The 14,621-nt window shown below is 33.0% G+C and overlaps 1 protein-coding gene across 2 annotated transcripts in view; it reads left to right on the top strand.

The window, feature by feature from the left end:
• EEA1 (early endosome antigen 1) overlaps positions 1–14,621 on the top strand; it is a 127,941-nt gene that overhangs the window by 46,556 nt on the left and 66,764 nt on the right. Inside the window, exons 3-5 of one of the 2 annotated variants that reach the window (XM_079142821.1) lie at positions 1,471–1,596; positions 9,457–9,584; positions 14,564–14,618. In XM_079142821.1, the coding sequence (XP_078998947.1) occupies positions 1,471–1,596; positions 9,457–9,584; positions 14,564–14,618 (309 nt within the window). The remainder of the gene's footprint in view (positions 1–1,470; positions 1,597–9,456; positions 9,585–14,563; positions 14,619–14,621) is intronic. The other variant, XM_079142822.1, reaches the window with a different exon arrangement.

Below are 14,621 nucleotides of genomic sequence, written 5' to 3'. Positions count from 1 at the left end.
ATTGTCTTTCTTCTGCCAATTTAGTTGTTAGCTTGGATTATGAATTATTCCTGTGAGCCTACAATGTTCTATCAGCATACATGTGTTCGGTACAATACATATGAGACAAGAAAAGAATACTAAAAACATAAAAAGTGGAAAAAACAACAACTAAAACCCTTCCTTTGACCTGAAATTCTCTTGACAGTTACCATCTATCATTTGCTTCAGAGCCAAACTTTGCTAATATATTATTAATAGTTACAGTTTTCATGTCTTCTCTTAGATCTTTTATATCTTTTATTTGTGAATTGACCTTTTGTCACTGTTCTAATAATAATTCAAAGACATAGCTTTCTTTTGATTAGTATTTTGAATACCTTTTCTGGCTTTCCCTTTTCAGTTTTTATTTTTGCTTCTTTTGTTTTGGATTTCTTTCTTTCTTCTTCTTTTTTAATAAACAGCATATAACTTGTCCTTTAACTGGGAGAACCCACTTGAGTTATTTTTGTTCTTGATATGTTTTGATTTATTTTTAATTTTTTTTCAGTACTGGGAATTGAATTCAGAGCCTTGTGCACATTACACAGGTGCTGTACCATTGAGCTACATCCCTAGCTCTTTGTATTTTTTAATTTTGAGGCAGGGTCTTGCTAAGTTTCCTGGGTTGTCCTTGAACTTGTGATCCTCCTGCCTCAGCCTCCCGAGTAGCTAGGATTACAGGTGCACATCACATGCCTGGCATCTTACTATTCTTATCTCACAAAACTTTAAGCCATGGGTCAGTGTAATAATCCCCCTTCCCCGCTCTTTTTTTTGTGTGTGTGATGCTGGTAATTGAACCCAGGGCCTTGTGCTTGTGAGGTAAGCACTCTCCATATTTTTAAAAGATAAACATTGTTAGGTATATAGAGAATTTGAGAAATTGTTTTAAAATGGTTTTATTTAATTCAGAAAATTTGAAGGATTGATCATCTTCTGGGAATTATAGGTATAGGTAAAAATGGGATCTTAGGTTACTGGAATATGGTAAAGACTGAAAATTGCTTTCATTAAGAGAACTTCTTTGTTGAGAACACTATCAAAAATGTTGTATCTACCAGTAATTTCTTGATCTAAAATAAAAAATAAAAGCTAACTTGCCAGTAGGTCTCAGATAAGAATGTACAAAGTATCATAAACAAAATATATTTCTTACAAATTGTAAACAAAATAATATTCCAACCATGAAAACTGGCTACCATAACAATAACAACAACAACAACAAACAATGAAAATTTAGGATCTGAGGATGGAAACTAATTATAGAAGTCCTTCTTTGGGTAAATCTTTTGCCTTTTGTACAGTTAATGCTTTGAAGTTTCCCTTACTATATGTAAAGAAAGGTATAATAATTATTTTTCCTGTTATATTTGTGTTGTTTTATATATATATACATATATATATATATAACCTTTAATGTATATCCTTCTAAAAGTTATTATTTCACAGGGTTTCATCTGCCCATTATGTATGAAAAGATGTATAACTGCTATTGATTTGTCGGAACATTACCAGAAAGTGCACGCTGAAAATGAAACAAGAGGACAGGAACTTCTTAATGACTCCAGTGTTACTGTGGGTCCTGTATATTTTGTTTTAGCAGCTTGGTTATGGGTTGCTTAAAATAGCTCTGTTTTCCTCCACCTAGGTGTTGGTTTCTTTTTATGCTACAAAGGGATATGGATTGCTTTAATTATGCATGCTTAAAGGAAGACTCTATAAAGCAAAGAGGCTCTTGGGTAGTCTGCTTGTTTTTTCCTACTATTTGCATCTGTCTTGTGAACTTGTAAATAAATATAATCGTTTAATATTTTGGCATAAATTTTGCAATGAAATTGACATATAAAATAAATGTTATTTCAACAGTTATAAATTATATATTATTAGTATTTTTTTAATGAAGCATTAAAATGTTTTAGGTTAAAACACTCTTACTTTGAAAGAGTACTTTGCATGTGAACTGTCGTTGTCCCTATTTGGAAAAATACACAGCTTTAGAATCTGAATCTAAGACTGTCTCAATCTTTGTTTTAATTTTCCACACCTAAGGGAGGTGACAGAATGATACCTTCTCATCAGTAACAGTGGATCACCCAAAGAATACTTTAAGTATTGTGGTGCTGGTGCACATCTAAGGCTGAGGATGGGAGCAAGTGAGGGGGAAGAAGTTTCAGGCTGGAACGAGTTCCTCAGATGATCCTGATATATCTGTTTCCTTTGAAAATCACTGTTATTGTAAAAATTGTAAAAGCAAAGAGAAACTACTTTTTGATTCTTTTACAAATCTTATAAAATAATGAAAACTTGTATATCACGAAAGACCAAAATTATGACCTTTTTCCATGAAGCAATTATGTATATAAGAAAACAATCGCACAACTCACTTGTTTAACTTATTAATGGAGTACTTTTCTTTCATATAGCAGATATTTTGGTAGGTGAAAGAGAGAAAATGGTGAATAAGATATCTCTACCCCAGGAAATTTCTATAATAGGTGTTATTTGCAAAAAGAGTATAATGGCTAGTTCAGTATGAAGGGGACTCAAAAAGAACTTTACAGGGGAACAATTAAACCAGATATTCTCTTGGGCAGTGGGATAAATGGGTGCATACAGGATGATACCTAATTAAACCAATTAGAACAGTGCAAGCAAAGATGGAGGCACAACAGATTCTTGGAAAACTGTTTAGCATGTTACTGCCTGTCTTCTTGTACATGTTGGTCAGCTTTTTCTTTAGCTTTTTCTTTAGGGATTAGCCAACAGCAAAAGTAACAATCTCACCCACTTGTCACTTTAGTAGGAGTTTTTTTTTTTTTTTTTTTTGGGTAACTAAAGACACTTGTTTCAACAGGAGTATCTTAAGTATCAAGGTAAATTCTTAGCTACATTGGATCTGAAAAAGGATTACGGATAACCAAATTCTTGAGTAAGGAATTTATTGCTTTTAATCTTAAGTAAGTTACATTTTTTGGAAGTTGGTGACAAGTTTGGAATGTTTAAGGGAAATAAATATAGCAGGATAGTTTTTATAATTATGGTTAATAGTCCTTCTCTGTAATTTATCTTTCTAGCAACATTGGTCCCCTTAGATATAGCTTAGGAATAAAAAAAATATTCACCCGTTGGGCCTCTGCCCTTCACACTGGCTCTGTGATCAAAGCACACCTAGAAGCACCTCTGTTTCACAAATTAGCATAACATCTTTTTTAGCATTTCCTGTATCTTCACTAATGCGTTTCCATTTGTTTAGAATGCCTTTGTTCTACTCTGCCAGGTAAACTCCTGCTTATTCTTGAGTACCTAATTCCAAAGTCTCATATATACATGTGTGTACACACACACACACACACACACACAATATGTTCAGCTGCAGTGAGGATAGAGATGAAATACATAGTCTGTACACATGTATGCATGTACGTATTTTTAAATAAAGCCTTAACTGCTGCCATAGGCAGAGTTGGACCCCTCATCTCCTGTATTCCCATAGTTCTTTAATATATCTATATTGTAACATTGATTCCGCCATCTGATATGCATAAATGATAGAGAAGATATGCATTATTTTTATTTTTTAGGCTCATTTTGTTCTTGGAAGTTTTAAAGATAGTTTATTATATTTTAATAGCAAACTTACAGACATAGCACAGAAGATAGATAACACTAAAAACATATACTTGCATGTAGGACAACTCAAAAGTTTAGTGAATGGATAGAATTTACTATGAAAAAATGCCATAAACATCATTTAGTTGCCATCAGTAAGAAATTTGCTTCTTTTTTTTTGAAAACATGTATTTGAGTTAGAAATTCAGAGTAAGATGATATTTGAAATAGCACACAAGAAATTCAACGAATTATAAGATTTGAAGAAATTACTGGGAAAATAGTAGAAAACCATTGGATCAGAAGTTGAGGAAAATAGTTTACAAATCTTGAAAGACAGAGGGAGAAGATTTAAAAATTTTATTCATCATCAGCTAATTTTGAATACGCATATCTCTCATCAACATTTAGTGATTACCTCTAAAATATTTGCTCTATTTCATTCATTAGTTATAAGGTATTTAAAATAAACAACAAATAGGTGATGTTAAAAATTAACAGATTCAAAAGATAAATTACCCATAGTTAACTACCTAGTTATCAATAACAAAAGCAAAAATGATAAGACACTGCAATATTTTTTCACTGTGCCAAGAGAAAAGATCCACTAAGACACATACAAACCTCTTTTCCCTCCTCCTTCCACACACATGTAATTTCTAAGTGTGATATTAGAATTATATATGTACACACATTAACTTTTTTTTCTTTTCTTTTTAAAATTTTATTTTTATTTATTTAGAAATTTTTAAATTGACACATTAAAATGTATGTACACTTATAAGGTACCCTATAATGTTTCAATACCTGTACACATTGTGTGATGTTCTAATCCAGGTAAACATATCTACCTCCACAAATACTTATATTTCTTTGAGCTGAAAACATTTAATATCCCTTTCTCCAGTTTTTTTTTCTTTAATTTATTTTTATTGTAAACAAATTGGATACATGTTGTTTCTATTTGTACATGGAGTAACAGCATACCATTTGCATATTCATACATTTACATAGAGTAATGATATTTGATTCATTCTGTTTTTTTTTCCTTCCCCCCACCCCTCCCACCTCTCTTTTCCCTCTATACAGTCCCTCCTTCCTCCATTCTTGTCCCCCTCCCACCCCCCATTACGTGTCATCATCCACTTATCAGTGAGATCATTCGTCTTTTGGATTTTTGAGATTGGCTTATCTCAACATGATATTCTCCAATTTCATCCATTTGCCTGCAAATGCCATAATTTTATTATTCTTTATAGCTGAGTAATATTCCATTGTGTGTGTGTATATATATATATATATATATATATATATATATATATATATACACACAGTTTCTTTATCCATTCATCAATTGAAGGGCATCTAGGTTGGTTCCATAGTCTGGCTATTGTGAATTGAGCAGCTATGAACATTGATGTGGCTGTATCTCTGTAGTATGCTGATTTTAAGTCCTTGGGTATAGGCCGAGGAGTGGGATAGCTGGGTCAAATGGTAGGTCCATTCCAAGTTTTCTAAGGAATCTCCACACTGCTTTCCAGAGTGGCTGCACTAATTTGCAGCCCCACCAGCAAGGTATGAGTGTACCTTTTTCCCCACATCCTCTCCAACACCTATTGTTGCTTGTATTCTTGATAATCGCCATTCTAATTGGGGTGAGATGGAATCTTAGTGTAGTTTTGATTTGCATTTCTCTTATTACTAAAGATGGTGAACAGAAATTTGCTTCTTTAAAGAAATCCAAATGCTGGCATTATTAAGAAAATTTTAGCAGGTTTATTTATAATCATTATAAAGTTGAACTGCTTAAGCTTGTTCACTGAAATATTTTGACTCATTAGTGCTTTAAATTCCTGAATTTGTATTAAAAACCACACACAGATGAAAAACAAAGGGAAAAACTGCCAATACCTGTTATCTGTCCCCTCTTTTTCCAGGGACAGGCATATACTTAGGTTCCTTATAACTCCATGTGGGGATGGTGGGGAACCTACCTTCAGAATAAAAGGAAGAAGAGAAAAAAAAAATGAGAATGAAATATTTCTCTTCATAGTGGATTGTTAAGCACATTCTCCAAGTATGTTTTGTGCTAGCTGTATGTGTTTTGGCATAAGTGTTACACATATGGCATATCTAGAACACAGGTTGTTGTCTTCATAAAGGCCAACTAGACAGGCCTCACTTTTCTTCTGCAGAGCACCTGTAACTGCACTCTAGAAGTGCAGATCTGTTTTGAAATCCTGAAACATTTCTTGCACCTGGAAGGGGAGTTTGCAAACTAGAAGTTCAGTGGGCTTCTGAAAAGTCTCAATTCATAGAGTGCCACAGTACCAGGCCTGTAATGATGACATTTCTGCACCCCCTCCAATAGAGGGCGCACTCTTGGGAGCAGCTTTTGTAGCTTTTCCACTGGTTGACTTGTGGGCAGTCTGCTTTGTACAAGCCCTGGTGTAAAGACTCCCTTCTTTATTCCCCTTCTTTGGTTGTAGCTCATGAACTAGAGGTCATACTGGCCTTAGAGAATGAAGTCCTGTTCTAAGAAGGTTTTTAATCTGTAAGCTTTTAAAGACCTGCTTTTCCACCAAATTTTGCATTGCCAGGTTCATGCATACATAAGTAAATAAATACAGAATGTAGAAAATATATATTATGCTGAAGGTACTACCTTAGCCGTTAGGGAAATACAGATGAAAAGATCCTGTGTGTTATATATTAGAGTGAAGGAATTTGACAGGCTAATGACTGCCAGAGGAAAAAAGCAATATATGCAAAAGGCCCAGAAATTTGTAATACCATGGTGAGTGCAGGGAAACACAGGTACTTTAGTATCATTGAAGCATATTGTATAGATTGCGAGGTATCCAGACTTCAGACTGCAAATGTCATTAGGAGAATAATCATGCAGGCAAGTACTTGTATGCCATGTTGATGATAAAGATTCGTGAAGAATACTGTAGAATCTATTTTAGAAAGATTCCTCTGGCAGCTGTGTGGAAAGGTCATCAGGGAGAAGGGAGACCAGGCATAGTAGCACTTTCTGGAATGTTATTGCAGTAGTCTGGACAAGAGATAATGAATGTCTGAACACGGTCAACTGCAGTGGGGATAGAGATGAAAAAATGGAAAGGAGCAATGTTTAGGCTTAGCATTTTATTAGAAATGAGATAGAAGAATAGTTCAGCATGATTTTTAGTTCAGTTGAAAGATTTGTGTTAGTGAGAAAAGGAGGTTTGGGAAATAAGTTGAATCTTAGATTAATTGTATTGAGATGCCTATGGGATGCCGGTAGAGAGTGTATGTGGTTGAATATATAGATCCAGAAAACTTCTGGGAAGAGTTCTTAGATAGCTATATGGATTTGGAAGTCATTAGCATGTAAGTGATAGCCAAAACCACTTGCATTATTGTATACTAGGAAGAATGTTGATTCAGAAAATGGGAAGGACAATGAGGTAGGATTGGGGAACAGTGATCTTCAAGGGGAATGGTTTTTTTTTTTTTTAAATAGAATAAAAAGAGAGGGCTAAGGGTGTAGCTTAGTGGCAGAGTGCTTGCCTAGCATATCTGAGACCCTGGTTTCTCTAGTACTACACGAAACAAAACAAAACACCATACACTGAAGAGAAGAGGACTATTTCAATAGGTAAAAGCTGTACATTCCCATTAAACAAAACTTTCTATAGACCCTTCAAGGTCATAATGTATTTACTTGTTGCTTACAATATATGAATATACTGAAAAAACCAACTTCACATGCATTACATTTTGTCTTCCTAAAGAGGATAATTTTAGAATTGTACACTTGATGAAAGTAAAATAAGTTTATGTCTTGCTACCTTGGTTTAGCAGAACTGTATTTGTAATAAATTCACCAGATTTGTGCTGATCACTATTTCATCCTTAACTTAATGAATGAATTTAAATATTTAGCTTATGACATCATACTCCTGCAAAACAGATCGTATGAGTATATTCTTGAAGATTAGGGTGAAAGATGGTCTGCTAGGGACTTGTAGAGTTTTCAGAACTGATATTTTTAAAAAAAAGATTTTGGAGTAAGGTGGCCTCAAAACCCTTAGTGTGGGGAGTGTTTGAGTACAAAGTATAGGAAATTATTTCTTTAATGTCTGTAAAAATTTTGAATGCAGTTAATTGAGAGATAAATTTAAGGTTGAGAAAAATTTCTCTTGTATATTGGATTAATTAGACTGAAGTAATATGTAATATTCAGAATATTGACAATATGAAAAATGTAGAAGTCAAGTAAATAATTTTCTATAAGGTCAACAGAAAGTTGGAGAAAAAGTTATTTCAGCCTTGACTTGGTAATAAATTTTGCCATCAGAAGCCCCTAAAATGTAAGCTTTCGTGCCATGATTAGTCATTAATTTGATTTCATATAAAGATATTTTTTCATGTGTATATACACTGTCTTCTCAGTTCTTTGAAGACTGAGACTCTATTTTAATAATTTGTATCTTCCAGTAAAATATTATAATACTTGAATTGATAAAAGTATCTGTTGAATGAAGTTACTAGAAAGCAGATTTAAAAAGTTTATTTTAAGGAAGTGCTTTTTAAGGGTTAAGTCATAAGTTCAAGAGATAGTGTACTGTTCTGGAAAGAAAGTGGAATTTTTCCAGTAAACCTGTGTATACCCTGGTTTAGTTAGGTTTATAACCTTATAAAATCCTTTAACTTTTCTGAGATTTCTTCTTCTATGAAATGAAGATATTAATACTTATCTAATAAAGACTGGTGGGATTTAAATGAGATTGTGTAGGGAAAATACTTGGCACAATAGTATGGACTCAGTAAAAAAGTAATTGTCTCAGAACAAGATGTATTCCATACTTGTATAATCATGTCAAAATTAATTCTATTGTCATGTATAACTAAAAATAATCAATAAAAGAGTAATCATAATTATTACTCATTCTATCCTATATTCTTCATTTAACAACTCTGAGTGCTTCTCAAATACTTTTTAAGGCAACCACTGTAATAAATGACTTATTTGTCATCATTCAAGACAAAAGTAAATCAGATAATATTATACTTACTACATAAGATAAACTCTAATATATTTTATTGAAAAAGTTATAACCCAATGTTTATTTCATGATTCATTAATGAATTACATGCCCGAATTTGTAAAACACGGATCTATATCAGCATCTTTAACATAGTATTCCAGTTAATAGTCTTAACCATATAAAAATTCTGGGATTAATGATAAGATTTTTATAAAATGTAGGGCTATACATTAACTTTATTTTATTTTGTTTTTGTGGTGCTGGGGATTGAACCCAGGGCCTTAGTGCTTGCAAGGCAAACATTCTACTGACTAAGCTATATCCCAGCCCCATAATTTTAGGTTTTATTACTGTGTTAATCTTAAGTTCATTTTAGGTTAATCTTCACCTCAGTGATGATAGTACTCATCTTAATTTATTTGGTAGCATTCCTGTGAAATAAAATAGAGCACATATTTTAATAAAGGGGATATCTAGAGAGAGAAAATATATAATGGCAAATCTTTTCAACTAATCTAGATTAGAAAAAACTTCTTAGATTAGAATTCAGTATTCTAGCCATTAAGTTATTCAACCTAAAAGATAGTTGCGAGGATTTTATTTTTATTTTGTAAACTTCAACAAGAATATACAGTGATACATGAATTTGGGCTAATACCACAATTACATACAAAACATACAATTGCTCCATTTGTATGAATAAGACATTTGACTTTATTTCATAATATGCAAAGTATTATTTTACAATATAAAAAACCATTTTGATACCTTTTTCTACCTCTTTCCATAGGGCTTCATATGTCCCCAGTGTATGAAATCTCTTGGATCTGCTGATGAACTTTTTGAACACTATCAGGCAGTTCATGATGCTGGTAATGATGCAAGTCACGGAGGAGAGGCCAATCTCGCTTTGAAGCGGTATGGTATGATAGTTTCAAAGTGTAATGTTGTTATGGAATGTGCACGTGATATCATTGTTTAGTAATGATTAGTTTCTAAAAATAGTGATATTTTCATATTATTTAATTTTAAATCTGTTCTCAGCATTGCCTTCTTCTCTTATCATTGTGACTTATTCAGCCTGTGACCAGCAGCTATCTATACCAACATCTGCAACATGGTATAGAGGTTGTCTTTAATGAAGATTCCAAATTAGCAAAAGAAGGTTGAATTATATTTGGTGTATTCTGTTCAGTAAAGAATGATATGCTTTTTTAGATGATTTTATAGTAAGTCAATAAAATAATGAATTTAGATAAGAAATAAAATTAAAACTTTAAATCTTAAAAATTCATTTATAATCACCAGTGTGCTTCTTGGCAATTTTACTTAACCATTTTTAGGACTAAAATTAGTCCAAAATATTTAGCAACTTAGAACAGCATTCAACAATATGACTTTGTTTTTCTTCTGCTGTTGTCTTTTATACCCATTAAGGAATAAGGGTTTATTTCATTCTACTTGGAAAAAATTTTTTCATGCTTTTCTTAAAAAAAATTCTTGGTTTATTATTCTGATGTAACACAGAATACTAAATAAAGGAAAAGTATTGTGGCTACATAACTTTGTGGGTGATAGTGTAGAACAATAAAATAGGACAATAAAACAATAAAATGATAAAATATATTGTTATAATACATTAAAATGTGCTTTGGGAAGAGTGTATCTTTTCTGTGACTATTAATGCTCTTTGGTGCTCTTATTTGTAAGTTAATAATTTTGGTTTGGTTGCTATATTTTGTCATTTGTTAGAAAATAGATAAAATATATAGTTATATTAAATCACATTACAAATGTTTTTATATTTAATATAAATTCAGTAAAGTTGTTTTTTTAGCTGTGATTTAGATGTGTCTAATACCATACATAAACTTTCAACATAAAAACATCCATGGTCTATCCTTCTTCTTTACTTTTCTTTAGTGTTTAGCTCACTTCCGAGGCCAATGGCATAATTTCAGTTCTTATTTTAAGAACTTCTATTCTGGTTTATCTCTATCTGCTTAACGATTCATTCAAAGCTTAGGGTTTGAAACTATAATAGTTCATTACTTCTCGTGTCTCTGATTTGATTGAATGGTTTTTCTGATTTAAGTGAGGTCGACTGGAGGCAGGAGTCAAGAAGGTCCAAAGTGACCTCACATTCATGACTGATGGTTGTTGGCATTGAATGCTGGCTAGGAGCTCAGCTAGTTCCAGAGGTCTTTGTTTTCCTTCATTATGACCTTTCTATGACTACTTAGAGTTACAGACTGGCAGTTGGGTTCCAAGAAAGAGCATTTCATTAGGAAAGAAGTAGAAGCTGCCAGTCTTCTAATTTAGGCCTGATTCAAAACTGTCAGAGCATCATTTCTGCCACATTCTATAGGTAAAAGTAGTCATAGGGCCATTTCAAATTCAAGAGGCCAAGAAGTAAACTTCATCTTTCAGTGGAGCAGTAGTTGTGTCCAGGAATGGAAGAATTCAATGGTAGTCATCTTTGTAGATTACTGCAACCTTAGCAAAATTTAACTCTGCTAGTCCCTTTTTCTTCTAAACTTCTGAGACAACTTAATACTGTGATCATTCTTTGTTTATTGTTTTATGTGCTATTCTTCCTGTATGTCATCCACTTGTGGTAATATCCACATCTATAACTTTCTACTAAACTACATCTCCAACCTAGAATTATCTCCCAAATTGCCTAGTAGTTATCTTCCCTTAGGATATTCCCAAGGCATCTCACTGTTGACATTTTGAAAACAATTGATTACATTTCCTTCTGAACTTGCTTCTTGTGTGCTGTTACTTATTTTGGTGAATGGTGGCATTATTTACTTACCCAGTTACTAAAGCCAGAAAATTGTGTGTGCTCATTTTTATGCACCTGTCTCTGCTCTCCTTCATCTGAAGTGTCACAAAATTTGTCATTCTGTTTCCTGAACAGCTTTCATATCTTTTCCCATCCTCATTGCTACAGCTTATTTTATGACTTATGTCTCACTGAGAAATAGTTTCAGTATTTATAGTTGGCTAATTAATAGTACCCGTATAATTAATTCTTCAAATTATTGGAGAATTGTATTGCTCTTTAAAGAAACTTTTTCATTGCTTATAGGATATTTACTGTGTAGTCTTCCAGGTTTATTTCTTGTTCCCTTTTTTTGTACCTCTTCAGTTTTTTGACGAACTGCTACCTCCTTGTAATACATTAGATAGCATGTGGCTATGGGCAGGTTATATAGTTCACAAATAAGTGAGTCATACAACCTTTTTTGCTGTAAAGCTGTTTGTCAGTTTACTTGTAAATTACATGAGTATTGATAAAATACTGGAACCTGATACATTAATGTATTAAATGTATATTTAGCTGGTATATGCATAGTACCAAATTTAAATGGTTCAGGAAGTCCTAAGGTGGGCTGGGATTTTTGCTCAGTGATAGAGTGCTTGCCTCACAACGTGTGAAGCACTGGGTTCAATCCTCAGCATCACATTAAATGAATAAATAAAATAAAAGTGTTCTGTACATCTATAACTAAAAAAAAAAAAAAAAAAAAGTCCTAAGGTGAAAATTGAACCTTGTACATACCCCTTTTCCTATCCTCTTCATCAGTTTCTTTTGTATTCTTCCAGAGTCTGTACATATGCTTGTATCTATGTATATAAATGAATGTCTTTACATAAAAGTAGCAATTCTACATTGCATTGTACCTTTTGTTTTTCTCTGTATCTTATGAATAGAGCCATTTCATTCTTTTTAATGATAGTATGGAATTTTATCATTCTCTTGTTGATCTAAGATATTTCCGGTGTTTTTGAATTAATATAATGCTGTAATTTATGTATGATGGCTATAGCATTTTCAGTTTGAATGTACTGCAAAATAAATTTCTAAAAGTAGAATTTTTAAATAAAGTTTTCTTTTAAAACTTAGATATTCCCAAATTGTCTTTGCAGGTATCCTTTTTAATTTTTATTTATCAACTATTATTATTTGTGGTACTGAGGAACTTGATATTGCATATAGTAGGTAAACACAAAACTTCCTGCCCAGATCTTTCTTTATTTTTATTTTGAGACAGGTTTCACTCAGTTACCTAGGCTGGCCTTGAACTTAAGATCCTTCTGTCTCAGCCTCCTGAGTAGCTGGGATTATAGGTGTGTTCCTGAAACCTGATGTATTTTAATGAGCTTTTAGACAGGATTTTTAAATGTATGTATACTTGGTATATACATAGTATAAATACTGTTAATTCTTTTCTTTATCATTTTAGTTTATGTGTAGAGTTAGAAGATTAGTGAATAATAGAGAAGACTTAAAACACACATATTTTCATTTACATATGATTTAAGTGACCTTCAGTTGACATGTGATTTCTACAAATCACATTATTCAAAGACATGGGAGAGAGGGAAGGATGGCCGCACCCATATCACACACAATCACACATAAACAAACACCAGAGAAATGGTAACAAATGAAAAACTCACAGAAAGACAAATTTTAAGTCAATAAAAGTAGCTGAAATCTATGAATTTTATTTTGGTAGTCAGAGAATAAAAAGACCTTGTGTCATTGTTTTCTTTCCCTCCATCAAGAAGCCCTTCTTTTTTTTTTAGTTGCAGATGGACACAATACCTTTGTCTTGCTTATTTTTATGTGGTGCTGAGGATTGCACCCAGTGCCTCACGTGTGCTAGTCAAGCGTTCTACCACTGAGCCACAAACCCCAGCTCCTAGAAGCCCTTCTTGAGTCCTCTAGGTAGAAGTGACCACTCTCTGTGTACCTCCGTTTTTATTTCTGTTACAGAACTGATAATGGTCTATTGCACTTACTTGTTTACATGTTTACTTCCCCCCATTAGACTGAACAACTTGAGAGTCTGGCACAGACAACACATGCCTGTTGAATAATGAATGAATTCTTTACATATGAATGGCTATAAAGGTAGAGGACTAATTTCTTCATGCTTTACCTTTCCTCTATTGGCAGTTTTCTTCCTTTTCTGCTACTAGCCCTTCTTCACAGATGAAGCTGTCTTACCCTTTACTCCCACCCCTATTATAGCATATAATTCTCCCACCGATCTCTTCCATTATCTTTCACTTTGCTCATATCTTTTACTTGTGCTGGAGTGATCTTGACTTTTTCCATCATAGAACTGACCATGTTCTTCTATTTGTTTTAGACTAGAATCATTCATTTGATAATTCTACTCAACTCCCGTTCCCATTCCAGTTCCTTTATCTTTTATCAGAGTGGCATGGAGTGAGGAGAGCTCCATTTTCTACTGTTTAAATTCTCAAGGGGAAGAAATGTTCTTGACATGCAGAATAATAATCCTAAATGTTTTTTCTCATGGAATTTCTCTCCTGCATTAGGGCCTAGCATAGGTCTGCTTACCATTCTTTTTCAGAATCTTAGATGAGGGGAACAGAATGTGAGAAGGTTCTCAGCAGGAAAGAGCATGTCAAACTCAAGGAACAGGAATAAGCCAGTGTTGCTAGAGCTAAGCAAATGAAGGGGAGAGTTTTAAGGCAGGGACTAGATTTTACTGATTTTATAGTCTTTGTTAATGACTTTAGATTTTATGTTAGCTGCACCAGGAAGACATTAATGCTTATTGTTGGTAAATTAATAGAAGATATTTTACTTCTGCTTCAGGCATTTGACAATCAGTAATATGATTATTTCCATGAGAAAATGTTTTCCCACATATAAATAATGAGCTTTAGGCATAAAATTATTTTTCTAAGGGATTTATGTATTTGTTGTTATACATAAATTCTTCTATAGTTCTTTTTAAAGATTGCAAAACTACTTATTATTATATAATTAATTGTCATTTGTTAAAAGAACAGGTTATAAATTAAAGGACACTAACTATTAATACCCCCCCCCCCCACATGTTTAGAGATGATATAACACTACTCAGACAAGAGGTCCAAGACCTACAGGCTTCACTTAAGGTA

Source organism: Sciurus vulgaris, assembly GCF_902686455.1.
Source record: "Sciurus vulgaris genome assembly, chromosome: 5".
NCBI classification, from domain to species: Eukaryota; Metazoa; Chordata; class Mammalia; order Rodentia; family Sciuridae; genus Sciurus; species Sciurus vulgaris.
The sequence above is the reverse complement of the archived record's forward strand: the minus strand, read 5'-3'. Positions and strand labels throughout refer to the sequence as shown.